The following is a 25,717-nucleotide window of genomic DNA, read 5'->3' as shown; positions in this document are numbered from 1 at the left end:
GTTGGTAATATCTTTGCAAAAATATTCAGTCAAATAATAGCATTCTTCAAATTGTCCTCTTGTCGTATTTCAAGGGGATGGTGTAGCACTATGAGAAGGTGTAAAGGTTTTTTTCCTGACTACATGCTGAAAGGCAGCTTTGTGGTGGGTGGACCCTGGATGGACACCAGGTACCCAGCACTCCCCTCCTCAGCTGGCCAGGGGAGAGAAAAGCTGTCCCCGACTATGTCCATGTAATAAATAGTATTTGAAGTACACAAGGAAAGCTTTAGGAAATGTGTAGTTCTGATACGGAGCCAGTTGCACATAGGCTGGTACATGAGTTTCCACCAAGGCTTCCAGACCTTGAGGCAGTCGAGACTTTTTTTTCGGGCCACCCCACTGCTAGCACTGGCCATCCAAGCCTACAGTCCGTCTCGGTGGGAAGGAGGGGCGGTTCGTGTGAGGGAAATAAAGCTCCTGCCGCTCGCACAGGGCACTGCAATCGCCACACCTCCGCCGGGGCGCGGAGTGGGGCAGCTCTTCCTCCCGGCCGGCTCCGGAGGCGGCTGAGCGCAGGCAGGTACCGCTTACCCCCGGCGCCCCCGCTGCTCCCGGCGCTGGGGCTGGGCCAAGCGGGCCGGGCTGAGCCGGGCCGGGCCGGGCCGAGCAGGTCCGCAGGGCAGGGAGGCCCCAGTGCCGTCTGCCCGCCGGCGCGTCCCGTCGCCATGGGGACGCAGCGCAGCCGGGCGGGAAGGGCGGCCGCAGCGATTTTGCCCACCGGCAGCCTTTCCCCGCGCCACCGCGGTGTGTCTGCCCCTGCCCCTGCCCCTGCCCCTGCCCCTGTCCCTGCCCCTGCCCCTGCCCCAGCCCCAGCCCCGAGCAGCGCTTTGGCCACCCCCGGGAGGCGCTGGCCCTGCCGCCCTCCCCTCCCCAGCGCGCCTCTGCCATGGCGCTGCCCGGCCCGGGCTGTCGCCTATGGATGCGGGGCTGAGCCCTGGCACCCTGTGCCCCGTGCGGGCACCTGTCCCAAGTGCCGCTCCTCACCTGCCAGGACTGCCAACAGCAGCTTTGACCCTGACACCGAAATCACAAATGTCCCGGGGTCGCCCTGCCGGCGCTGCCGGTGACGCTCGGAGACTGCCGGCGATGGAGCCTGCTGTAGAGCTTGCCTGGCAGGGAACGTCTGGTATGGGAGCCAGTCTCCCTTGCTAAAAGTCAGGATAGCTAATAAGAACAGTTTTGTAGTGTTTACTCATATTTAGGTGCGCAGCTTTGCCTAGGGAAGCACTGCAAGTACCCAGTGACTTCAGTGTTCCTCCCAGAGGTTTCCAGACGACCCCTAATGCCCGGCTTCCCTTGGCCATGGTCTCCTGCAAAATGCAGTGGCTTTTCATTTTGCTGCCAACGCTAGATCACATTAGTATAAACTAAATCAACATGGAATAGATTAATTTTTTAAAATATTAAAATTCTGCAGTATTGTTCACTTCATGAAATAATGTCACGCTTTACAATATCCTACCACGATCCTGCACAGTACTCTGTACTTCTGTCTCATGCATTAACTTTAGGGGGTACTATGCTTTCCTTTATGAGACACTTAGAAACTTGCTGTTTATTAAAAGTTAAGATCTGCAATAATTTGCATACATCCAGGACATTATATTTTTAGGAAGAATTAGCAGCAGTAAAGTTATAAAAAGTAATAAAAATGACAGTCTTAAAAGGTAGTGTCTATTTTAGTAGCACCAACTCAGATATTAAAGCACTGACTACGTGCAGTACTAATTTGGGGAATTTTTATTTTAGCCACTGCTTTAAGACGAATACATCATGGATAAATATGAAATCATTAAAAAAATTGGAGAAGGATCTTTTGGCAAAATATTCTTGGCAAAAGGGAAAATGGATAATGAGCCGTGTGTTATCAAAGAGATCAATTTAACTAAGGTAAAACAACAAAACCTGAATTATATTTACCTGATTGTGCTACTTGCATTTAGCTGGCTATGAACTTGGGTTATGTTTTATCTTCTTGGTAGTTCCATCTCAATTATATAGAGCTACATTTTCCAAAGACTGTATTCTTTGCTAATTTATTATTTGAAAGTCATACATGAAACACATATTTTTATATTGTCTTTGCTTTTTGCTGCATTTTTGTTCTTTTCAAAACTTCTTTCTGCCCAAAATGTGTGACACTGCCAAATTCAAATTTTGTAATTGTTGATTAAGCTACAACGAACATATTACCACTGAAATCACAAATCACAATTCTGATACATTTCTCTAAGCTCTTTAACTTGTTTCCCGCATCCATATTTTCAGACATGATTAATTCACAATGGAGTCTTTCAAATTCTCACTCATGATCATGGCAGTTTGATTTGTCTCATCTAAGTTTCCATTCTGTTGCTGTCAGCATCTGAGCTGCTTGGCTAGACTTCTTTTCAAGGAGAACAAGAGAAATAGGAAGCTGTTGATCACATGTGTTTTAGATTTCTGATGTAGAAAAAGCTCAATTGGGCCATAAAACTTCTCTCATTCTTCCCATTGACTGCAGAGGCAGCTTAGGGCCACTTACTGAGGTATTGGAGCAATACCACTGCTGTATCCTGTTCCATAAAGGCAATTGAAATCTCTGTGATTTCAATACAGGGGTTTTAACAGTGAATTTCAATGAATGCCCACATGGTTTTGACAGGTCTGTTGCTATTCTGGGCCTAGTGAATTTCTAATATATTAGAGAATTACAATAGAAGAATGAATTCTAGAAAGAGCTGTATATCTTCCAGATTCACACCCAGAAAAACTGATACATGAGTAATAACAGCTAAATGAAAAGATAAATAGTTTCTCTCTCTGCTCGTGACTGACAAACCCCATGGATTTCTAATCTTAGATTTTGATGTACAAGTAGAAGAATGGCTGATAATGAAATGTTACTGTGGATCCCACTTGTTCAAAAATCAGAAGCTGGATACAGAAAATTACTACACTGAAGTCATAAGATCTTTTTATATGGTGTTTTATTCACTTTCTGATTTTTGAATCTTTGAGGATTACATTTCAAAACTATTTCTTAAGAATGAGGGTTAGAAACTGTTTATAAATACAAGAGGACATTTTGATGGATAGATACTCACAGACATGAATTTTAAAGTAGTATTGATGTTGTGATTATAATAAACTAAATGCAAGTGTTCCATTAATGTAACAGGGCAGAGAATTTGCCCAAAATGTTACAAGAACGAGTAAAACCAGTAAAATGAAGGACTTTTTTCTTTTTACTTTAATCTTTTGACATCACCCTTATTAGCATTACAGAGTCATCTAGATCCAGGTTCTTCAAATTCTTAGGGGAATTCTTCAACTTTAGAGTTTAAATTTTTTAGCTTAAGTTTAAAGGTAGGCATATGCCTGTTTGGAAAATGTCAAAATGTGGTTTGACTTCAGTTATATTCCAATACATTTCCAGACACTGCAAATTTATATTTTATGTTATACATGCGTTCTATTTTATAATATTTCTACATTGTCTTGGTAACTGTATTTTTGTATCAGTGGGAATGGTTTGCTAATGATATAACTATTTTTGAAAAGAGTGAAGTACATGATTGCTAGCATTTAGTTTCTTAATTCTTTGTAGATGCCTGTGAAAGAAAAAGAAGCCTCTGAGAAAGAAGTCATTCTTCTGGCCAAGATGAAGCATGCAAATATTGTAACCTTCTATGCTTCTTTGCAAGGTTTACTTTTAGCATTTCTGTTTTGATTGTGGTGAGAGGAAGGCAGAAAACCTATCTTCTTAATGTTGACCAACCTTAGCCTTGTCCCTAATGCCTTACTTAAAAGTGGGAACAGGTCTCAACTCTTAAAAATGGACACGAGGCATCACCTTCAGGCATCACTTGTGTTTTTCATGTGTGTGAGTGGGTATTGCGGCATAAATCTTAGATCCTTGGGTGTCTGTACCATGTAAGTTGAACTTTAGTCTTGATCTTTTGTAGGAGTCCAGAGTTTAATAGGAATTTTCTAGTAGTTTCAATAGAATAGAGCTTTCAAGTATATCCAGGAATAGGCTGATTAAATAGGACAAAAGGCTGATGAAATAAGCAAGAAATAGAATTATCATTTAATCTGATCTAACCTCAGGTTCCTCATATTTTGTTTATCCACATCATATACATATGACATTATATGAATATGATACGTGCATCACATAGACATACACACATATATCCATACTTATGTATGCATGTATATACACACAGACAAAGCAGGCAAGCACAGGAAGAGGCCATTAAGTTGTAATACAGTCCGTTAGTAAACCTGAAAATACCTTTCAGCATCTGGAATGCAAAAACAGTATTGGCTTTCATACCTTGGTACAGCATAATCTTTCCAGTGATCCAGTCTCAATCTCATAATGCTGTACTAGCCTTTTTTCTTGAAACATATTTTGAATTATGACTCAAGGATAAAGAATCCTTCAGGATCAAAAGATCGAAGGAATTCTATTCACCATGAAAGCTCATTCCCTGTGTTTATTTTTCCTGCTGACATCTGTCATAAGCAATGCCTTATGTCATAAAAGCTATATTTGCAGCTTCTGTTCAAATTGTTTTCTGTAACCAGGACTGTAAATGCTTTAGGGGACATGTAAATCAGATAGTCTTCTGAACCCCAGAGAGGTAAGAATAGGTTGAATTTCTGTATTAAGCAGGCCCTGCTGTTTATTTTTACTGTTTGGAATACTGTCTACTTTTAACCTTTTTCCCAAGCCTTACTGCATACTTAGTTGTTGAGCAAAAAACTGAACTTCGAAGCATTTTTCTAAGTTTTCTATAACAACATCTCTCAGTGGGTTCTCTTGAGGATTTCCTCATGTATTTAATATTTTGCTGAATTTACATTTAATTATTTTTCACGTTTTATTTTTGCATCAGGTTTCGCAGGAAGTATCAGTTTTTTCTCAGTCTTTGGAAAGGAGGAGTAGGTAGAGCTTAACTGCTACCTTATGAAAGTAGGACCATATAAAATAAAACTTAGTTCTTGCTGTATTAATGAATAATAAAGAAATAAAGGAAAAATTATGCTTTTCCTTTCAGAAAAGAACAAGCTGTATATTGTGATGGAATACTGTGATGGTGGAGATTTAATGAAGCGGATAAATATGCAACATGGAGTGCTGTTTGAGGAGGATCAGGTGAAAGACATTTTCTTTAGAGGGAAGGACAAATTATGTGAAACACGTGGTTTGAATTATCCAGTAATAATTGAAATTTTAAAAAAACTTTGATAATTTTAGTTGGAGTGTAGGAGGGTTTTTTTTAATGCTCTTTAAGGTCTGAAATTAGTTCATTAGCACTATGGTGAACTCGGGTTATTTATTCATAAATAAAACCTGCTTTTGCAGGTACGATGAAATTTTTCTTAGAAACCAAGTAGATAGTATCAAATCTGCTAGTGGAAATACACTCTAAGACATAAATTTGAAGAAAAAAAGTATTGCAACTATTTTTTCTTTTTGCTTTAGTAGTAAAAGAGGAGCTCCTTGGTGTAGAAGTCAGTTGAAAGTGAATTACTGGCTCGGTAGTAATGAATATTAAAATCCTGTTGGGAGCCATACTAGAGGTAGAGAGAACATGAAAGAAAATAAAGAGAGTACAAACCCACAGATCATGAAAGCACAAAGGAGTGAACCAACACACAAACCCCTTGACAACAACACAGAATAATATGTATCCAGAGAAAGGCAAAGGAAATACAAACAGAAGAATGAATTAAAGAAACTAAAGATACACCTGCCAACTGAAGAAAGAAAAGCAAATTACCCAATTTAACATAGTAGTATTAAAATATTTTTATATTTTCAGATGCACTTCTGAGAAAGCCTCATTTGCAGCATCAGCCCTATTCAGGAAATCATCCATTTAATGTGAAGCATTACTAAATAGATTATTACTTGAATCAAAATCTTTCATGTGCATGAATTATCCTAAATATAGAAGCATATAAGCACACTGTAGTTTTGTTTCTGAATTTAGTCCAAAGGCCCTTATTTAAGACCTGTATATTGGAAGTTAAGTATATATTTAAACATGTGTGCTAACTTATTTTGCAAGTTTCTTCATAGCTCACTTCTTTCACCATATTTCAGTCCATTTGGTTTTTTTGGTGTGTTTTTTTTTTTTGTTTTTCATTTTGTTTTGGGTTTTTTGTTTGTTTTTGGTTTTGTTTTGGTTTTTTTGGTTCCTGGACCACATTCAGCTGAGTGGCATGACTTCCATCACTGAGGATTAAGAAGACAGATCCCAATTCTGTGTTAGTTATTTGCAGTCCCTCACTTGTTAAAAAAGGTCTATTATTCTTAACTCTCCTTTGGCATGATTCTTCAGTCTATGTTCAAGTGCATATCCTGGCAGTCAGGGAAAACTTGAAGGGGGTGAGGGAAGTGGAGCAGGTATCTATTTCCATTTAGTTTAGTGATAGTACTAAATGGAAAGGAAAAGTCTGTGGCATTAACTTTAAAAATACTTCTTTTACTGCTTTATGTTGCATGTATTCTATATGTTTTATATTTTGTTGTTGTCTTTGTTTTGTATATTTCAGTAAGATGCCCCACCATTAGAGTCACACAAATTCATAGGTATCTATTCTCTTTAACTTTCATTGCAGATTCTCAGTTGGTTTGTGCAGATCTGCTTGGGCTTGAAGCATATTCATGATAAGAAGATTTTACACAGAGATGTAAAAACACAGGTAGTAAAACTGGTGCTGGAGAGGGGGTTATTTTGTCCTGTGAAAAATATGCTTAAGAAGCTCTGCCATCTTTCATTTTCACATACCATTTTTGGTTTTATTTGCAGAATGTTTTTCTTAGCAATAATGGAAAGGTAGCAAAGCTTGGGGACTTTGGCATAGCAAGACAGCTGAACAGGTAAGCATGGTTTTTAATTAGTCTGTGACCTCCACCAAACAGGTCTGTTTGTGAATGTTCAGAATGCAACCTGAACATGCGAGTTGTTTGTGGATTGTGCTTGCTCAAAAAGTGTGGGATACAAAGGGTCTGACATTACATTTTCTCCTGTTATCCTAAAACATGCCATCCTGCATGGAATCACAGATTCCAGAAAAAAAAAAGAGACCCAGAACAACCACCTGGACCTGAGAGCATGGCATGGCTGGGCTTGCACTTGTATTGTTCTCCCAAAAAGAGAGGCCTTATCTTTAATGACTTTGGGGACAAGGTTGGCCTATCCTGTGTAGTGGCCAGCTGTGGCCAGAACACGCCAGGGGGCATGATAACAACAGGAAAATGCTTAAATTTTATTGCTTTTTTTTTGAAGGAAAATGCTTAAATTAAATTGCTTTTTGATTATCTCTGACAGAACTCAACTCTCAGCTTGTAAATTACTGATGCCCAGAGTGCCTGCCTTCAGAAGTGTTCTGGGGATAGTTGCTGTAAGGATTGCTCCTATGCAGCAGAACAGTACAGAGCAGATAGGAAGTAGACACAGGAACTTGAACATCCAAGTACAGACATTTTAAAAAGTATTTAATAGGCTTATACAACAATATAACTGGAGCTTGGTAGTATTTTTCCTCATGTAGCTAATGAATTCAGTTTCTGTGGTGAGTTGACACTGTCTGGACACCAGGTGTCCACCAAAGCTGCTCTGTCACTCCCCTCCTCAGCTGGACAGAGGAGAGAAGCTATAATAAAAGGCTATGGGTGGAGATAAGGACAGGGAGTTCATGTGCTTTCTGTTGGAGTACAAACACTCTCCACTATTAAAATTGTGGGTCATTTTTACACAGAACTGGGAAATACTGTAGTTTTTCTTGGGGTGTTCCATTATTCAACTATTTGGAGAGGAGAAATAATGTCCTACATATGCTTTTAACCAGGGGCAGAGAAGTCTCTAGTTCAGATGTTTGTAAACTTTTTCAGTGTGTAAGCCTTTTTATTCATTGTGTTTCACTAGTACTACGGAGTTTGCCCATACCTGTGTAGGCACCCCTTATTACCTTTCACCTGAGATATGTGAGAATCGACCATATAACAACAAAACGTAAGTCTCTGTCTTTCCTTCTTAAGTATGTGAGGACATGCAGGCATGGAAGAACTCAGTTTATTAATATAATGGTTTAAATTATTATATTTGTGCAGGGCACCAGGAATTTCTCATGGTCACCTTTTGTGAAGTTTAGTGTTATTGTGTAAAATAATTAGGTGCACCATCAAATACAACAACTATCTTATGCTATACAACATCGGTAGTATTTTGACTCACAGTGTCCAAAATATAGCAATCATGACTTTGCTGTGATTAATCCACAGGTTTAACATAATTCTGTATTTTGGCTTTATAAAATTACTTATATTTTAAACTCTCTTTTAGTACTTCTTTTTAGTAGTGGTGGGAGATGTAAGCCAGTATTTTTCCCTTTGCTTTATCTGCTTCTCCATCAATTACTAAGTTTCTCTCATTTCCAAGATGCAATAACCAATGTGTCTTTACAGTTCCAAGTTCATTAATTTTTGATACACTTATTTATAATTTATAAAAATACACTAAAATGGAAGCAGCTAGTTTGGCTACTTTGAAAATTTGCAGTAGCCACCTGCAGGAAAGACAAATAGGTTTGAGGCTTACCACAAAATACCAGATGAGAAACATTGTAAAGTCAGGAGGTGAGTGGGCTTAGACCCCCTAAACTTCATGGGGGATATGATCAACACCAAATGTTCTGGAGCCTATAGTAGCATCTCAGCTCTGAGGTGCTATTCAGATGAGTTTACTCCCTTATTGTCTCCTTAACTATCATGGCAGCTTTGTCCTTCATCCTGCTAGAAATATTAAGCAGACATTCTGTATCATGTGCCTTTTCCAATTATAATGATAATACCTAATTAGATACCATAGTAACATTGGTGCAGCAACTAAAAATAAATTTCTAGTTGTTCTTTTTAGTGGGATTTAAGAAAAAATAAAACTTTCACCAGTGTTAATCTGTGACAGAATGATGGTAATAAATTTGGAAGCTGAGAAGAGGTACTGATTACATGGATGAAAATATTATCGACTTTTCACTGAAACCTTAATTACTTCTTATTCACAGAGATATTTGGTCTCTTGGCTGTGTGCTTTATGAGCTTTGTGCACTAAAACATCCTGTAAGTACTGTACAATCAGTTTTTTATCATGTTATTAGAAAATATAGTGGTCACCTTGCAAAGCCTGTAGTAATAATAGTATTCACAGTCAGCTAGTGGAATTATATTCATCTTACTTATTGATATTAAAGAATTTCTGCTAGTGTTTAGCTTTTCATATTGTATCTGTTTTGTGCATAATAAAATAAAATGTACTATGTACTATTCCTGTAACTTACATATATGCATGTGTGTATACATACTTTGAACATATATTTACTCTTTAAAGAGTACTAAACTTATTCAAGACACATGAACAATGGAAAGAATTAAAGCCAGACTTCAAGGTTAGGCTTAGATATATAATTCCACTAATTTCTATTTGAAAATACCAATCCATACGTATTAAAGAACTTAAAGCCCACAATACTCCATGAAGTGTTTTGAGTCCCCATTTTCCTAAAAGTTTCATTTTTTTTGAAAGCACATTTAAGTCAGAAAATGACTGAGATAGCATCTTCAGGAAGTTGTGTTGTCCTCAGCCTGGTCTGAACCTCAGGTAATCCTTAGCCTGTGACTTACATGGAGAAGGGAACACAGCGGAAACTAATCTTGACAACAGGAAAAAGATCAGATTCCTCGGACCAGCAGATGTTGAGTTTTTGCTGAGGCTGGATGTGGGAGAAGGTAGAGCAGCACTAATAGGGAGAGCAAGGGGGATACTGCTGGGGAAAACTGCTGATTTCACAAAGTGACAAAACCTGAAATACTACTATGAATAGAAGGTGTTTTATTCCGTATTGCTGCCCACTTTTTCAATGTGATACAGTGCAGATATAGACAGAAAAGATAAGTGAAGCTATGGTAAATTTTGATTCTACCACCTTCAAAATAGCCACATAAATAAAAGGGCGATTTTAGAAAGAGCTTGCTTTTTTTTTTTTTTTTTTTTTTTGGCTTAAGACCCTAAAAACTATATTGACGCTGGCCTTTTAAGAGATCTAGTGAACTGAGAGGACTGAATTATCTGATTGGCATCAGTTTTTTAAAAAATTGGGATTGTATCTTTGTTTCGGAGAGAGCACAGAATGCAGAGGCTTGGATGAAGTGAGACTTTGAAGGTGAACACTGTGAAGACAATATGATCTCTTTTGGACAGCTTTTGGCAAAATACGTAATGTTTCATTCTGGAAAAATTGCTTCTGTCTGACAGCAGAGCATGAATAAAACTCTTCCAGGTACAAAAGTCATCAGATCTTTTAGCTGCACAGCTGAAACAAGGAGAACATAACCAGGAAACACAATCAGAGAGTGGTTATATTTATTTTCCACAGCAAACTGTGGTTAGCAAGAAAGGATTTATGGAGGCTTCAGGGCTTCTCCTCACTGCTCCAGTCTGTGAGACCGTACCTGGAGTGCTGCATCCAGCTCTGCAGCCCTCAACTGTATACGCTTTTGGCAAGGGCTTGTGGGGAATGGCTTTAAACTGAAAGAAGTTAAACTTAGATATTTGGAAGAAATTCTCTCCTGTGCGGGTGGTGAGACACTGTCACAGGTTGCCTAGAGAAGCTGTGGATGCCCCATCCCTGGAAGTGTTCAAGGCTAGGTTGGATGGGACTTTGAGCAACCTGATCTAGCAGAAGGTGTCCTTGCCTAATGCAGGGAGGCTGGAATGAGATGATCTTTGAGGTCCCTTCCAACCCAAACCATTCTGTGACTGAGTCAACAAGTACCTGTTTTTAAAGTTGGGGTGTCTAGTTCATCATCCTGAACCAGCAGTACTTACTGTCCTCTTTTTATTGTTTTCCTTAATTAAGTTTCAAGGCAATAGTTTGCATGAACTGGTGCTGAAGATTTGCAGAGGGCGTTTTCAACCAGTGTCTCCTACCTATTCCTATGATCTGAGGATATTAATTTCCCAGTTGTTTAAAATATCTCCGAGAGATCGACCATCCATCAGTTCTATTCTAAGAAAGCCCTTCTTGCAGAAACTTGTTCTCAGGTATTTGCCCCCTGAGGTAAGTGACTGTACTGCTGCTTGCTGAGAGAAAATATGTATCAAAGTGGTATAAACAGTTTATCAGATACCTTTCCTTCTGATAGGTAGCACAGGAAGAACTCTGTCTCGCTGTGATGCATAGAAAAAAGCCTTCAGCATCACAATCTGGAGCCAAGCAGATACAAGGTAATGATAATAATATGATAATAATATAATAACTGTATCATCCATTCTGCAGTAACATTTGTTAGTTATGACACACCTGTTGGCAGTAATTTGCTCCAACAGTCTTTACTGCACATTTGGATAGAGTTTCACCTGAAGTTAAATAGAGGAGAGAACTGCAACAGCAGAGCCATTCACCCAGACGGTGCACTGCTGCCCTGTTCAGGGAGAGACAACTTTAAAACTAGCTCATTAGCTATGTTCGTCTAGAAGAGCTGCCAAAGGAAAGTGCTGAAACATTAATCTTAGTTCTTTGAAAAACAGAATTTACAAAACTGAGAGGCTTCGGGCTAGTTTAGGTCTGTCACATGAAAAACATCCTTACTAAGTGAAAGAAGGCATAAATCTTCAAAACGTGCTCCATAGTATTTTACAAAACAGTAAAAATGTATTTTACAAAACCTTATAGATTTTATTAAATTGTAAAACAATGAATTCTATTTGGATTTCCTGCCCATTTGATAGACCAGATTATGCATGCACTCTCTTAAAAACATGAATGAGACTAAATGTATGTCTGTATGAACTGTTGAACATCTGGCATGTTTCTGGCAGTGCAAACTTTCTCTAATTCTATATTCTTTATTATATCACAATTAGTTCTCAAATTTATATTTGGAATATCAAAGCAGTTTGAACAGATCTGTGAAAATAAACCTATGTGGTTACCTAACTACACTTTGGACTTCCCACCCACATCCCACCAAAAATATTCATCGGTAGTGTAGGAACCCATGTTATTTTGGAAATTATTTTCAATGAGATTTATCTGCCTGCAGAATCAATGCAGTTTGGACAGAGGCCTGAACTACCAATTAACTTGGGCATTAAAAAAAAAATCTCTGGTAATTTAATCATGGTTTTAATATATTTTATCTCTCAAACATGATACTCTTAACAGTCAATACTCATGAAAGATTTAAAACTCACTTAGAAACTACTTAATCCAAGAAAGGACACTACTGTCATTAGTACAGGTAAAATATTTGCAAAATACTAACTGACCAAACTAGAATGGTCTACACTTGTATTCTCCTATGTGGGAAAATTATAAGGTAGATTTTTCACCTTTCAGCCTTTCTTTTCAGATTTCACAAGTATTGCAACATTGCCTAGTGATTTGTAGAGTATGGAGGGCTGGGTTTAGAAAGGGAATGCCTAAGCTGGTGGACACCTGGAGTCTGTGACTCAGACCTCCTGCTTTCTGTTCTTGGTGCTACCATGAAATCAACACTCTAGTTTATAAAGGTCTCCCTCTTATTTGCTGCTCTTTGCAAAACTAATCAATAAGATCCTCTTTAGATGAATGTGACAAACCATGTTTTCAAAAGCATGTCATTCTCAGAATGAAAAGCAGAATGCCTGTGAGGTGTGAAGTATGGTGATTGATGATGGTGAAAGAATATAAGGAATATTTATTAAGCCAACCTGTCTGTGTTAGGTGTGGGCACCCTACTATGGTTTGCAGCCACATGATCATTAATCACATAGAGAGCACAGAATGTAATTTTTTAATCTCTTATTGTTAAAAAGCACATAAACTTCAGAAGGCAAGAGTCCAGGACCCAGTTTCTCCAGAATCTGGAATGGTGGTGCCTGTCAAGAAACAAGAATTATTTCAAAGAAATGAATGGAAGCCTCCTTCAAGAGGACAACAGCTAATTATTCCGGTACTGTGTGTCTGCGTTCTTTTTTATAATATATACATATACACAGACACATATACATATAATAATCTTCAGAGTTATATATATATATATATGTAATCTTCAGAAAACAAACACCTGCACTTAAAAAAGATACCTTAAAAGGCTTAAGACATTAAAATGTATGTTTAGCTTAATGCCTACATTAAGTCAGTAAAGACAGTTACACATGCCTGAATCCTCAGAAGAGATGTTTTGAAAGCATAAGTGGGAAACACCAGATCTGGGCTGCTTTGTTATGGTCCTTAGTAAAAAAAGGATTCAGGCATGCTTTGCATTTATGTGTGCACAAAGGCAAATAAGCCCCGTGTTTGCATTTTTTGCTATAGAGGCAAATACACTGATCCTGTTACTTCAGCCCTTCTGACAGCTCATTCATGGCAACATCACTGGCACTCACTGCCGTTGCCTCAGATACTTATTGCTGACAGCCTTTCCCAAATGCAAGCCCAATTTTTCACAACCATTTTGCCTCTCCCTTGTTTTCCACCTCCTCCTTTCCTCAGGTAGGGTATCAGCTGTATGCTTTGTCCAGCCTTTTACTTAGCATCACTGCACCCATTTATGTTTATCTTTGAGAGCATGTAGTAGTACCTTGAATGCTGGTGAACATAAGGAAAGCACATTTAGGGTCTAGGAGCCCCCAGGTCTGCACACTGCAATTACAGTAGCTTAACTGATCATAGGGAACATGGAGTTCCCAGAACTGCATCCATCACACAATCACTTATACTAACTATGGATGATACTGGCCCTGTGCAGATTGTAGGACTTCATTTTCCTCAGAGTTACATTTGTGCCAATGCAAATCCAGGGATGGATTAAGTTAGAAAGATAGTATCCTTTCACTGTGCACTGCTATAATCAAAAGCAGAATATTGTCCTCAGTGTTTTGACCTACACTGGGAATATTTCCACATTCTTTCAACATCCAAATAATGTTGAAAGGTTTCAATCTAATGTGTGCAGGGTTTCAGGAATACTTGTATAGTGTCATACTTTGAAGATGTTGCTTCAGGATTCACAGAATCACAGGATGACTGAGGGTGGAAAGGACTTCTGGATGTCAGTTTGTCCAAACCCCTACTCAAGCAGGGTCGTCTAGATCCAGTTGTCCAAGACTGTGTCCAGTTGGCTATTGAATATCTGCAAAGGTGGAGACTCTAAATCCTATTTGGGCAACCTGTGCCCCATCCCCAGGAACCCTCCCCCACAGTGAATATATTGTTTTCTGTTGGTCAGAGGGAACCTTCTGTGTTTCAATTTGTGTCCATTGCCTCTGGTTCAGTCACTGGGTACCAGTGGAAAGGGTCTGGCTCCATCCTCCTCCCTTCAGGTTGCCATAACCACTGATAAGATCCTGCCTTCAGGCTAAACAGTCTGAGCTCTTTCAGCCGTTTCTCATAGAAGAAATGCTCCAGGCCTTTCACTGGACTTTTTCCAGCATATAACTGTCTCTTTTGTACTGGAGAGCTCAGAATTAGACACAGCACTTCATGTGTGACCTCACACGTGCTGAGTTGTGCAGAAAGATCACCTCCCTTGACCTGCTGGGAATACTTTCACTAGTACAGGCCAGGATGTCATTCATCTTTTCAGCAAGGACACATTGTTGGCTAATGGTCAACTTGTTGTCCACCAGACCCACCCCCCCTTCTTCTCTGCCAAGCTGCTTCCCAGCTGGATGGCCACCGGCATATACTGGTGCAGAGCATAGGACTTTGCACTTCCATTACTGGACTGCATGCAATTTCTGTCATCCCATTTCTCCAGCTCTTTGTGGTCCCTCTGGATGGCAGCACAACCTTCTGGTGTATCAGCCACTCCTCCTAGTGTGTGTTATCAGCAAACTTGCTGAGGGTGCACTCTGCCCCACTCTCTCGCAAGAACTAAATCATTAGGGAAGATGTTGAACTCTAGCTGCTGGCCTTCAGCTATGCTTTGCACTATGATCACCACACTCTTCACTTTTCAAGCAATTTCACTGCCTTCTCATTCAGCTTTCACTTCATCAGCTTCTCTGTGAGGATCTTAGGGCAGACAGTGTGAAAAGTCTCCATAAAGGCAACTGCCTGATAGGAAATATCCCCTTGCTCTCCCCTTGTCTGTCGAGGCAGGCATTTCATTGTAGAATGTTAGTGAGTTGGTCAAGCACAACTTCCTGGCACCTGTTTAACGAGTCACAGTTCTCAGGCCTCTGACATTTATTTAGACAGTCTGATTTGTTCTCCCTTTGGGAGAACATCCTTTGGGATTGCCATCCTTCTGGATACCATACTGTCAAACCTACTTTAATGAGGAAGAAGGTAAACACTTTTTGAGGTTACTTCTTCCTTGGGAACTTTCCTGACAGATGTGAACTTTCATTTTATACAGATAGGAATTTAAATTCTACTGTAATTTGGACAGCACCACAGGTACAGAAGCCTATTTTCAGAGTGTGTAAGAAGGAAAATGGGGACTAATAGTTAATGTATTTACCATCTGTGAAAGTGATACTTAGGGGCATTAATGGTATGGAGGAAAGTAAGCAAAAGTTAGCATTTTCCTCATGCACCATGCAGTTTCCCACAATGGAAAAGTCTGTGGATGTCTGACCACATTTACATCATGCAGTGGCAGCTAGGTGATCATCTTCTCTCCCTTGTTCTTATGAGAAATGCAAATTACAGTCTTGTCACAAAGGAGAAATACAGGAATGTTTCATCACAGTAAGGACTTTGAGAAATGAAAGCCCAACTCCCACATGCACATAATCAAAGAAATGTGAAATGAAGTAGCACAGTGCTCCCCTGAAAGCAGCCATCAATGCCTGTACTGTCCAAAACACATCCCAGATTTCCCTTGCTATTACATGTCAAAATGAGACTCTCCTGGAAATAATTCAGTGCTTTAGGCTCCAGAACAATGAAGTGACTCTAGGGCAGTGACACTACAGAGTGCAAAGCCCCTTGCTGATTCACTTGCACAGCAATGTTGGTTGCTGCTAATGACAGGAGCTGATGGAACAGGGGAAAAGGAAAAAGCAATGGTGAGATCACATAAGCCCTGACAAGTCTGGAAGTTTTTGGGTTATATGTGAAAAGATTTGGAAAACTTAGACTAACTATACTGTAGACTGTATTACCGTGCAACGCAGATAGGGGAGAAGTACAGGAGGTTAATTAAAACTTGTACTGATACAAATGAGAACATGTAAAATAACATCCTTTATTATATTTTCAGCCACAGACCTCTGGATTTAATATGGCAGAAAGGCCAGAAAGCATTAGAGTGCATGGCCATTATGGTCATTACTGTGAGAAGTTTGACAGTTTGCACAGGAAAACTAATGCACATTATGACCTTTCTCATATCAGCCAAAGAGTTGAAGAATACTATAAACTAAAAGGACAAGTTGTACCTCCACCTCCATCATCTGACTGGTAAACATTTCACTCTGTTTATTAGTGGTGTGTCTTGCATATTTTGAGCTATCAGCCTACCTGAGTAGGTAACACTGGGCATAGCTAATTTAGTAGAATTTCTTCTCTGCTTCATCTTTGATACTTTTTAAATCTAATTTTGTTACACAACAACATAATTCCTTTTCCTCTTGGTCCATAAATTCCTTCTCAATTGTCCTGGTGTCTGACATTTTATTGTCAAAATGTCTCCCAAGTCTCAGCATAGCCTTTCAGTGGTTAAAGAGTAAAACATAGGCTTTTTGTAGAATCTGTTAATGTATCAAGAATAAACACTGTCTTTCCTTCACACCAGGATGAGAATAACACAAAGATCACGAGCAGTTCTGCACTGGAGTGAACAGAGTGAGAGGCAGGCCATGGAAGTGGTTTTTTTCATGCACAGCTTGTATTTCTGTTTCAGATATAAAGACTCTTTGTCTAGAAGTTTAGTTACTTCAAAGCCTTTCTGTTACAAAGTAGAGGTATAACCTTAGGAGATTTCCTGTCCATTCTGTGACTGGCCATTTTAGGTGTGGATGAACTTTGAAAATGTTGAAAGGAATTTTGAATATAGCCTACTTCCAAAGCTTTCCTTTAAGGTTGACAGAATCATTAATTTTGATTCAACAATGACATTATTTAGAATGTTTCAGTTATGGATCTTCAGATTTAGAACATCTTTCTTGACCTGAATATCTGGTGTCTTATTTAAGGACAGAATCAATTCAGTTTGGCTCCCTGTAGCACACATGGATTCTGGAGGTAGGAAATGAAATAAATTGCAAACAGGGAGCTGACAAGTGACTCTTGGTTATTTTATACCAAAAACAAAGGAAAAGTTTAGAAACGACACAAAGTTAGACTGATAGAATTAGGCACAGAGGAGAAAGACAATAAAAAGGTTGCTTAATATGCAACCTCCTTTCTGACAATTTGCACTCATTTTGAGGATCAGGGAAATCAGTTTTATTTTAATTAAGACTTCCAGTACCATTTAGCAAATGAAAGATGGGGAAAGTCTTTGCTGCACACTTCAGAAGGCTTAAGGAACTGAAGTAATAGGGAAGGGAATGCCTAAAAAGAATGTGTTTTCTTATTTTACTTTTGTGCCATATTTATACATATTTTACCCATATTTATATATTCATGTGGTATGAATAATGCTCTATTTGTCATATGTGGTAGAACCTATATGGAATTATTTGTGCAGAAGGTAGCAGAGTCTGTGAAAGAAAATGTGGTATATGTACCTCACTTTCTTTTCTCAGGACTGCAGAATTTCTTCAGAGGCGGTTTGAGGCCCAGCAGTACAAGATTAAAGTGGAGAAACAGATGGTAGGTAAATACTGAACCACGGGATAAAATCTGTAAAAGGAGGAGAATGAAAAGCCAAAGATGAACTGATGTATTTCTAACAGCAAAGTGTAACACTGTTGGGCAGAAGGTTTTGCTCTAGCAAATTCCCTGATCTGCTCTGCAATGTTCATCCTGAGGTTTTATTTGCTCATACAAAACTGTAACAATGTAAAATTCTATTGTGCCTTTTTCCTCCAAAAATGTACACTTGCCTTACTGCATTCTTCAGTGGAACAGGGAGAGTGAATTGAGTGAGCATTGAAGGAGAAGATTGTAAATGAAAATTCCTTTGCTCTGGGATTCATTTGTACATCCGTAGGGACTGCGGCCATCCTCTGCTGACCCTTATCATGACCAAATACAGCAGCAGAAAATAAAGGAAGAGCATCTCAGAAACCACCAGCAAAACATGTCTAGAAAAAATGAAATGAAAGAACAGGTAAATGAAATCTCTAATTGCCTAAAACTTTTTATACTCCTTTACAGTAGCATTCTTGACATAAAAAATATTTTCATCATGTGCTCTTTTCCATCATTGATTCTCTTTCATTCTTTTTCCATTTTTTTATAGAGAAACAATGTATTTTTCTAGTTTTGCCTTTGGGTGACAGAGAAAACAAACTGATCTTTCTATCACATGTGAACATATATAAATACATTTAATCCTTCTATCTTTGGTTTATTAAAAACATATTCCACCCTACTGTTCTTTAATAGGAGTATTTGAAACAACTGCAGAAAATTCGGGAAGAATACCACAGTGATATAAAAGAATTCAGATTTAGAGCAGGAGTACTCCAGGTAACAAAGCTCAAACATAGAGGTAGTCATATTTACTTTTTCTTTTTTATGCTAGAATACTTTATTAGGAATTGAAATGAGCATTTTTTTAAAATGTTCCCTAGGGGAACCAGAAAATACAAGACAAAACCTATCTTGTGATGCAAGGGAAAGATGAGCACCAGTCTGAAAACAAAGATATATCTGGAACAGAAGAAGAATCACTTCAGGTATTGGTACCATTTCCATCTAAATAAATCTTTCTGAGCAAATCCCTCATGGTCTTTGATTCATTCTCTGTAACAAATTGCCAATATGAGTAGTATCCTCCTCAGTGATCCTGGATCTGACTTCTACTAAAATGAATTCACACCAGTTGATGAGATAAAGTGAGTTACAAGCAACCAGAACTACCTTAGGAGAGAAATTAGATTCAGTGATTTAATGCATGATAATGAAAAAGAAAAGCTACGTTCTGGGCCTGCCTGATATCACCTTATTTCATGGGCTCTCCATCTTCTGGAGAAACTGCACAGAAGTTTTAAAAAGTAAAATCTGTAAATTGTTGTGGTTTCTCCTGAAGCTGAAGACATACACTGATTGCCACAGATTACTAAAGAAGCTGCATGCTGTTATTTATTTTGCTTTTCTCTGACAGGTTCTAACAGAAGACATAATAATATGAAAAGGAGTAATTAAATATTTTTAGGTGTTGCCAGAAAACAAGATACTACAAAACACGGCTATACTCTTTACAGGCATAAATTTCCACTAAAATCTTGATCTTAATAACTTCCAAAGTTTTCCAGAATGAAATGGGTCTGAGTCATCTTTCATGTGATTATAAAAAATAAAAGATGTACTATTTATTTCTTGACACAGTACTGGATCTTTCAAACATGTATTTTTGAAAAATCAGAGGCTTGCACTTTATGCAAGAATTTCTGTTTTTCTTTTTGCCAGATAAGCCAGAATTGGCCATGAATGGAATATTCTTACAGATCTCTGTACAAAGAAATTCGTGACTATATTTGCTACTTAAACAAGTCTCTTTCTTTGTGAGGTATACACATATTGTGGTTACAAAGAGTATAATTCAAACTGGGTTTTTTCTCTTCTTTCAGGACATGGAGGAAAAGTTTAAACAAGTCAGACTCCAGGATAAACAAGACCAAACAATATTAGAAAAGAAACATAACACAAAAGTATCCATCTTTACTGGTTTTTTTTTTTCATTTTCATATTATGTCTGTACATTTCAAATTACTGTGTTATGGTAGCTCTGGAAATGAAGCTGTTTGACAGTCAACTAAGAGTGCTGGTTTTCTGTTTATTAAAAATTTATATCAGAAGAAAATAAATGCACTTTTTTGATCATTTGAGGGAGATTCGCATTAGATATTCCCACCTAGAAATCAATCTCTACCTACTCATCATTATATCAAATTGCATTAATACTGCATGGGAACTCATGTTTATTTGGAGTTAAAGTGAAGTCAAGTCAAGTTGCTAATTTTAAAATATTTTGTTATAAAATATGTTTCTCTCTTCTGCTTTTTAAATCATAGAAGGAGATGGGAATTGAATTGGAAAGGCATGTAAGTTATCAGAAAGGTTTCTGACCGTAAGATCACTGTGAAGTGAACTAAAGGTCTTTTGTGAAATATGGCATGGAAGCAGTACAGGATTCAGTTTTAGTTCTGGTTGAGAATCAGCTGTAAGAATCAACTCTTTGTATTGCAATGATTTGAATTAAATGATTATCAAAGACACTTTAAATCAAAAGTGGATACAATAATTTTGAAACATCAGTAAAATAAGAGGGTTATGTTTAAGGAAGTCTATTTTTGTCCTATGTGTTCAAATTTGATCTTGTTAAATAGAAGAAAAATATTGTTAAATACAAGTTATATTCAACAGAAGAGTAATTTTCAAATTTGTAGTTCCATATAATCTGTGTAGTTTTAATTACATGCTTTTATTTAATAAAATTAATTAATAGCCTGTGAATTTCCTTTAGGGAGGAGTAAAATTTGAAATTAATTTAGACGTATGTTTTCCTGAGGAAGAGAGCATTCAAGAACCAGAGGTATGTTGTTATATTTAAAAGCATTTACCTTGGTAATCCCAAACCATGACAGCTCCATAATCTAAGATTTGTTTCCACTACCATCATCCTCTACCTTTGTTATAATGAAGCTTCCTATTGAGGATTTGTTGCCTATGTCTGACCTTCTTCAAGAGGATAATTGCTTAGAAGAAAGTTGATACCTGGGTCAATCTTTCACATGGTAAAATATGAAGGAGTGCAGATATTTAAATTTCCTAAACTGGGTTTAGGGGGAAGAACTTATCTTAAAACTGAGTTAGTTTGCAAATGCCAAATTTGATTTCTAAATTGTTTTAGTACATTTCTGTTTATTTTCACTAGTATTGTATCACAAAGCCAGAATAACTACGGACAACATGATGTGTTTTCATTTAGTAAAATTATATATGTGGCTGATCAACATTTAATAGCTACATATTAAGATTTTTATTAGTATATTTGAATTTTAAAATTCCTCACAGCAACAAAGAAAATAAAATTTATTTCTGGTATATATGTTTTTAATTTATAAAGCATTATTTTGTCATTCTGTTGTTTCATATCTCTGTGGAGCCCCATGCAGCACTCTGATACACAAATCACAATGTGGCTTTTGAGTCCTGCTGCTTCACTTTTTGTTACACAATTTTCTTGTGCATACATGAGGTTGGCTGGTAAACACAGTAAAATGAGAAGTGATTAGCTATTGTACCATATTTGTTTTCTGTTTCCAGAGTAACCTACTGTTTTTTCAGGTACTAGATAAACTCAGTGAGAATTTGACTTTTGTGGATGGTGAGAATCTGAAGGAGAAATTGGCAGAGAAATTTCAAGTTTATGAAAATCACATGGACAGAGCTTTGGAAGAACTATCTGGCTATCAAACAGGTATTTACTGGGGAAATGCAATGCTGAGTATTAATCCTGAAAATTGCCCAGGAGTTAGGTAAATTCAGTGATTCCAGGCTATAGCAAGTTTTTCTCATGAGCTCTTTCTTTATATCACATAATATTATAATCACATGGAAATCTGCTTTACAAAAAAAATCCAAAGAACTTTGCCTCTTCATTTTCTTCCCCTTAGAGTCTAATGCCATACATGATATGAAAAAAACCAGAAAACATTGGCAAGCTGGAGCCCCTCAGACACTACTGAATTTTTTAGCTGATGCTGATGTCACCTCTGCATGTCCTACTATGGCTGGAAATAAACTTGGTGAGAAAATTTTGGCTTTCAGTGAAAGTAGTGAGCACCTAAAATTCAGCCAGACTGAATTCATCTGTACCAGAATGTTCACATGATCTGGCAGGCTTTTAAGTACAGGACTTTTCAGCATCAGAGGCTATTGTACATGTTAAGCCACAGAATACAGGTGTCACTTTCTCCTCTAATGCTGCAATCATTTTGTGTTGCTGATGCATATTAAGAGTGCTGTGTTTTGTGAATGACTTTGTGGCTGAGGTAAAAATGCAAACTATTTGACTAATCAGCACCACTGTCTCAGGCCTTGAGCTGCTGACACAAAGGAACTAGGGCAGTGAGTGCCAATGCTGTCCTGGAGTGTGGGGGAATTCTGTTCTCCCTCTGCACACAGTGGTGGTGCTACCCAGTCACAAGTGCAGCTCACCCAGCTGTGGCTGTGGTGACTTTCCATTTCAGAAGTGGAAAGTCCCTAGGCTTCTTACAGTAGCAGTGCATATATTCCCAGGCAGACAAATATCTCCAGTGATTGGTTTTTGCAAACAAGGAGCCCTTCCAGCATGCTCCCAACACCCCAGATAGACTAAAATAACTTGGAGTTTGCATGGACAGTGAAGACCATGCAGAATGTTAATAATACACCACCTTTTGTTCATTTTGCTTTTGATGAAAGACTACAGGGCACAAAGGAAACAGGAATTTTTTGAAGCTGTTTCAGCCCCAAGAAGCCAAGAAGTTTCAAAGCAAGGAGTGCTCAGTGAAGCTGCATCTGTCTATTCCAAGTTTAATAAAAAGTTACTTAAGTCTTAAAACCAGTGTCAGACATTTTTAGTGATGAGTAGGCCAAACTATTTTTCCCTGTCTATCAGATTAAGTACTTATAAAAAGTCAGGAGTATTCCACAAAGGATAAAAAAAAAAATCCAGAATTACACAAAAGAAATCATTGTTGAGACTAGAAAGTCTGAACCTGACAAAAAGAGAGTGCTGAGTTACAGTCATGTTTTAGTGACCTGAAAACCTTGCTGTTCTTCAGCTGACCATGCCATTCTGCCTGAAGACATCCCAGAAAACAGGAAGCAGTGGAAACAGACACCACCAGAGACACTCCTGAGCATCTTAGCAAAAGCAGAGCTGTCTGATGATTCCTTTATCTGTTTTGAAGAAGACATGGGTAGGACTTTTTCACAGTAAATTCTGCATGTTTTTCTTTAGTGTATTATTTCTTCTGCCACCGGCAGAGTCTGTGATAAGAGCTAACATTTTGAAGCAGTTGACAAACTAGGAAATCACAAGCAGAGCCTCTGCTCTGTCCTGAAGCACTGAGAGGCTGCTTTCAGGACATTGCTGTTTTCAAGAGCAGGGAGAAGGACAAGCCCTACTTACTGTCTATTTCTTTCATATGTAATTCTTGCATTTGCTTAGATGAACAGAGCAAAGCTACTGCTGCCACCAGGTTGGCAGGTACCAAAAACCTGGGTCTACCCTCTGCAACTGCTGAGGTTGATGAACCCTGTAAAAAGCATTTATTCAAATACATGTAGAACAGCTTTAAATTGCAGTACATGGTGACTTAATGACAGTGGCTACTTACTTTTCAACCTGCTCTACGGTGATACAGCTGGCACTGCAATTCATTCAAACTCACCTACACTGCACCCCAGTTTCCTAAAGTAACAGACTGTTTTAGAAATTACATTTACTTTGCATCAACAGAAGTGTGGTATTTACATTGTTGTAATTTGAACAACAAAACACTTCAAGCATTTACTTACTTGCTATTACTTTACACATGCTTTTATAGATTTCTACTATGTAACTGAAGGAAAGTTTCTCTTCTACAGAAGGGAGATTAACTCTGTTGCCTCCAAAAGCAAACAAGGAAGATGATTCAGAAACACACTCTGCTGTTGCTATTGATGAAGGTAGACTTGAGCCAAGATCAGATGATGACGACACGTAAGTCAAGCCCATCAGAGGAAAAATCCACACAATTGAACAGTTTTCATGAAATGACAGGTTGCATTGCCTAAAGCTTTTTTGTGTTCTTATAAATTCATAAATGAAGGAAAACTTACAGGGTCTGCTAATTTAACTTTTAATTCTGTAATTTGTCACAGCCAATGTTATCATTAAAAAATACATTATGCAGAAATATTAACAGCTCTTTTCTGTCTCTTTCTCACAGAAACAGAAGAAACAGTTCACATTATGTGTGTCACTTGTATATTATTTATAAAGTGCTTTAAAAACCCCTAGGAGTACTTGGAAGAAGAAAGACTTGTAATAAAGTTATATTATTTAACTAATATAATTCTCTTCTTTTACTTTGCAGAAATTTTGAAGATTCTGAAGATGAACTTCGACATGAGCTGGAGAAATCTCTGGAAAAATTGGCAACTTCTCCAGCAGAGAGAACCATGGAGTCTAACATCTTTTCAATAAATAAAAGTGAAACAGATGAAGAAAATATGAGTTTACCTCACAAAGTACTCGGAAAATCTGAGGATGATTTAGAAAATAAACATGGGTAATTTGGTGTTGACACACATCATTAAAAAGAATTAATAGAAGGCTGTTATTATTTTGTTTGAAAGAAAAAACAAACCAGGGTACTTTTCAGATGTCTAAACATTGAAAAATCCTCATCCAGACTGAAATGGAGTTTCATCTATTGTTCCAAACGACCTGGACATGTCTGACAAGTCTTGCTTGAACACATTTCTAGTTGTGTATTCTGTTTAACCATTTTTGTATCATGTAAGTCTCCTAGTTTGTGTATTTTTTTTAGAGAAATCAACTCCTGATTTTAAGAATCTCTTTCAGATTTTCACAACCAGTGTGTACTGCCAGTATAGCTTTGTAATCCATAGTTTCATTTACACAGTACTGACCCTACACAGTACCATCAACTGCTCAGCAGTTTTATATAGTAGCAGTAAAAGGGTTTATTAGCACCATGAGAATTGTGCATTCCCCAGTTACCAATAAAACATGTCTGTAGGTTCTTCCAGCTGTATTTTTCCATACAAAAAATTTCATACAATCCAAGTGAATCTCAAATAAATGGACAACTACAATTTACAGTTTGATTTTGGCAGTTTTTTCAAAGAATCATTTATGTTGGAAAAGATCATTGAATCCAACTGTTAACCCAACACCGCCAAGTCCACCACTAAACCATGTCCTTATGTGCCACGTCTTTTAAATACTTGCAGGGATGATGAGTCCACCCCTTCTCAGGGCAGTCTGTTCCAATGCTTGACAACCTTTTCTATGTCAATTTTTTTCCTAATATCCAACATAAACCTCCCCTGGTGCAACTTGAGGCCATTTTGCCCTATCACTTGTTTCCTGGGAGACTGACCCCCGCCTGGCTACACCCTCCTTTCAGGCAGTTGTAGAGTGATAAGATTCCCTCTGAGCCTCCTTTTCTCCAGGATGAACCCCAGCTCCCTCAGCTGCTCCTCACAGGACTTGTGGTTCTGACTCTTCCTCAGCTCTGTTGCCCTTCTCTGGAAACACTCCAGCATCTCGATGTCCTTTGTGAACTGATGAGCCCAAAACTCACCACAGAATTCATGGTGCAGCCTCACCAGTGCCAAGTACAGATGAACTGTAGATTCTGAAAAAAAAATTCTGGGTACAAAGGCTATAAAACAAAAGTGTTGACGTCAAAAAGTATGACTGTGGGGAGAGAGTAATGAAACAGGTGAAGACTGAAAATAATAAATAAAAGAGGTTCCTTATAAAGAACTTCCTGATGTAGTTCTG

General features: G+C 38.1%; 1 protein-coding gene across 3 annotated transcripts; it reads left to right on the top strand.

Moving 5' to 3' along the window:
* Positions 1-440: 440 nt before the first annotated feature.
* NEK5 (NIMA related kinase 5) lies at positions 441-25,699 on the top strand. 3 transcript variants are annotated; one of them, XM_085060675.1, is made up of 23 exons: positions 441-562; positions 1,792-1,932; positions 3,632-3,728; positions 5,091-5,188; positions 6,661-6,744; positions 6,852-6,922; positions 7,971-8,057; positions 9,109-9,163; positions 10,960-11,160; positions 11,246-11,327; positions 12,900-13,036; positions 16,298-16,497; positions 17,787-17,853; positions 18,194-18,313; positions 18,592-18,675; positions 18,780-18,890; positions 19,779-19,859; positions 20,675-20,743; positions 21,499-21,631; positions 21,828-21,959; positions 22,980-23,117; positions 23,788-23,902; positions 24,279-25,699. In XM_085060675.1, exons 2-23 carry the CDS (start codon positions 1,816-1,818, stop codon positions 24,475-24,477), a joined length of 2,478 nt encoding a protein of 825 aa, XP_084916801.1. In that variant the 5' UTR covers positions 441-562; positions 1,792-1,815; the 3' UTR covers positions 24,478-25,699. The 3 variants fall into 3 exon arrangements, with proteins under 3 accessions (XP_084916801.1, XP_084916807.1, XP_084916811.1); XM_085060681.1 differs by having other exon boundaries at positions 443-562; positions 18,780-18,884; XM_085060685.1 differs by lacking the exons at positions 441-562; positions 1,792-1,932; positions 3,632-3,728 and adding an exon at positions 4,087-4,673.
* The last annotated feature ends 18 nt before the right edge of the window (positions 25,700-25,717 follow it).

This window comes from Lichenostomus cassidix, chromosome 1 (genome assembly GCF_008360975.1).
Source record: "Lichenostomus cassidix isolate B80296 chromosome 1, HeHo_3.0, whole genome shotgun sequence".
NCBI classification, from domain to species: domain Eukaryota; kingdom Metazoa; phylum Chordata; class Aves; order Passeriformes; family Meliphagidae; genus Lichenostomus; species Lichenostomus cassidix.
The sequence above is the reverse complement of the archived record's forward strand: the minus strand, read 5'-3'. Positions and strand labels throughout refer to the sequence as shown.

What these genes read in the sequence shown, in the direction of transcription:
- NEK5 (XM_085060675.1), top strand. Translation starts at nt 1,816, where the DNA reads ATGGATAAATATGAAATCATTAAAAAAATTGGAGAAGGATCTTTTGGC. An exon ending in TGCTGTTTGAGGAGGATCAG is followed by an intron (nt 5,189 to 6,660) that starts GTGAAAGACATT and finishes CTTTCATTGCAG; the next exon opens with ATTCTCAGTTGGTTTGTGCA. An exon ending in AGATCAGATGATGACGACAC is followed by an intron (nt 23,903 to 24,278) that starts GTAAGTCAAGCC and finishes TTTACTTTGCAG; the next exon opens with AAATTTTGAAGATTCTGAAG.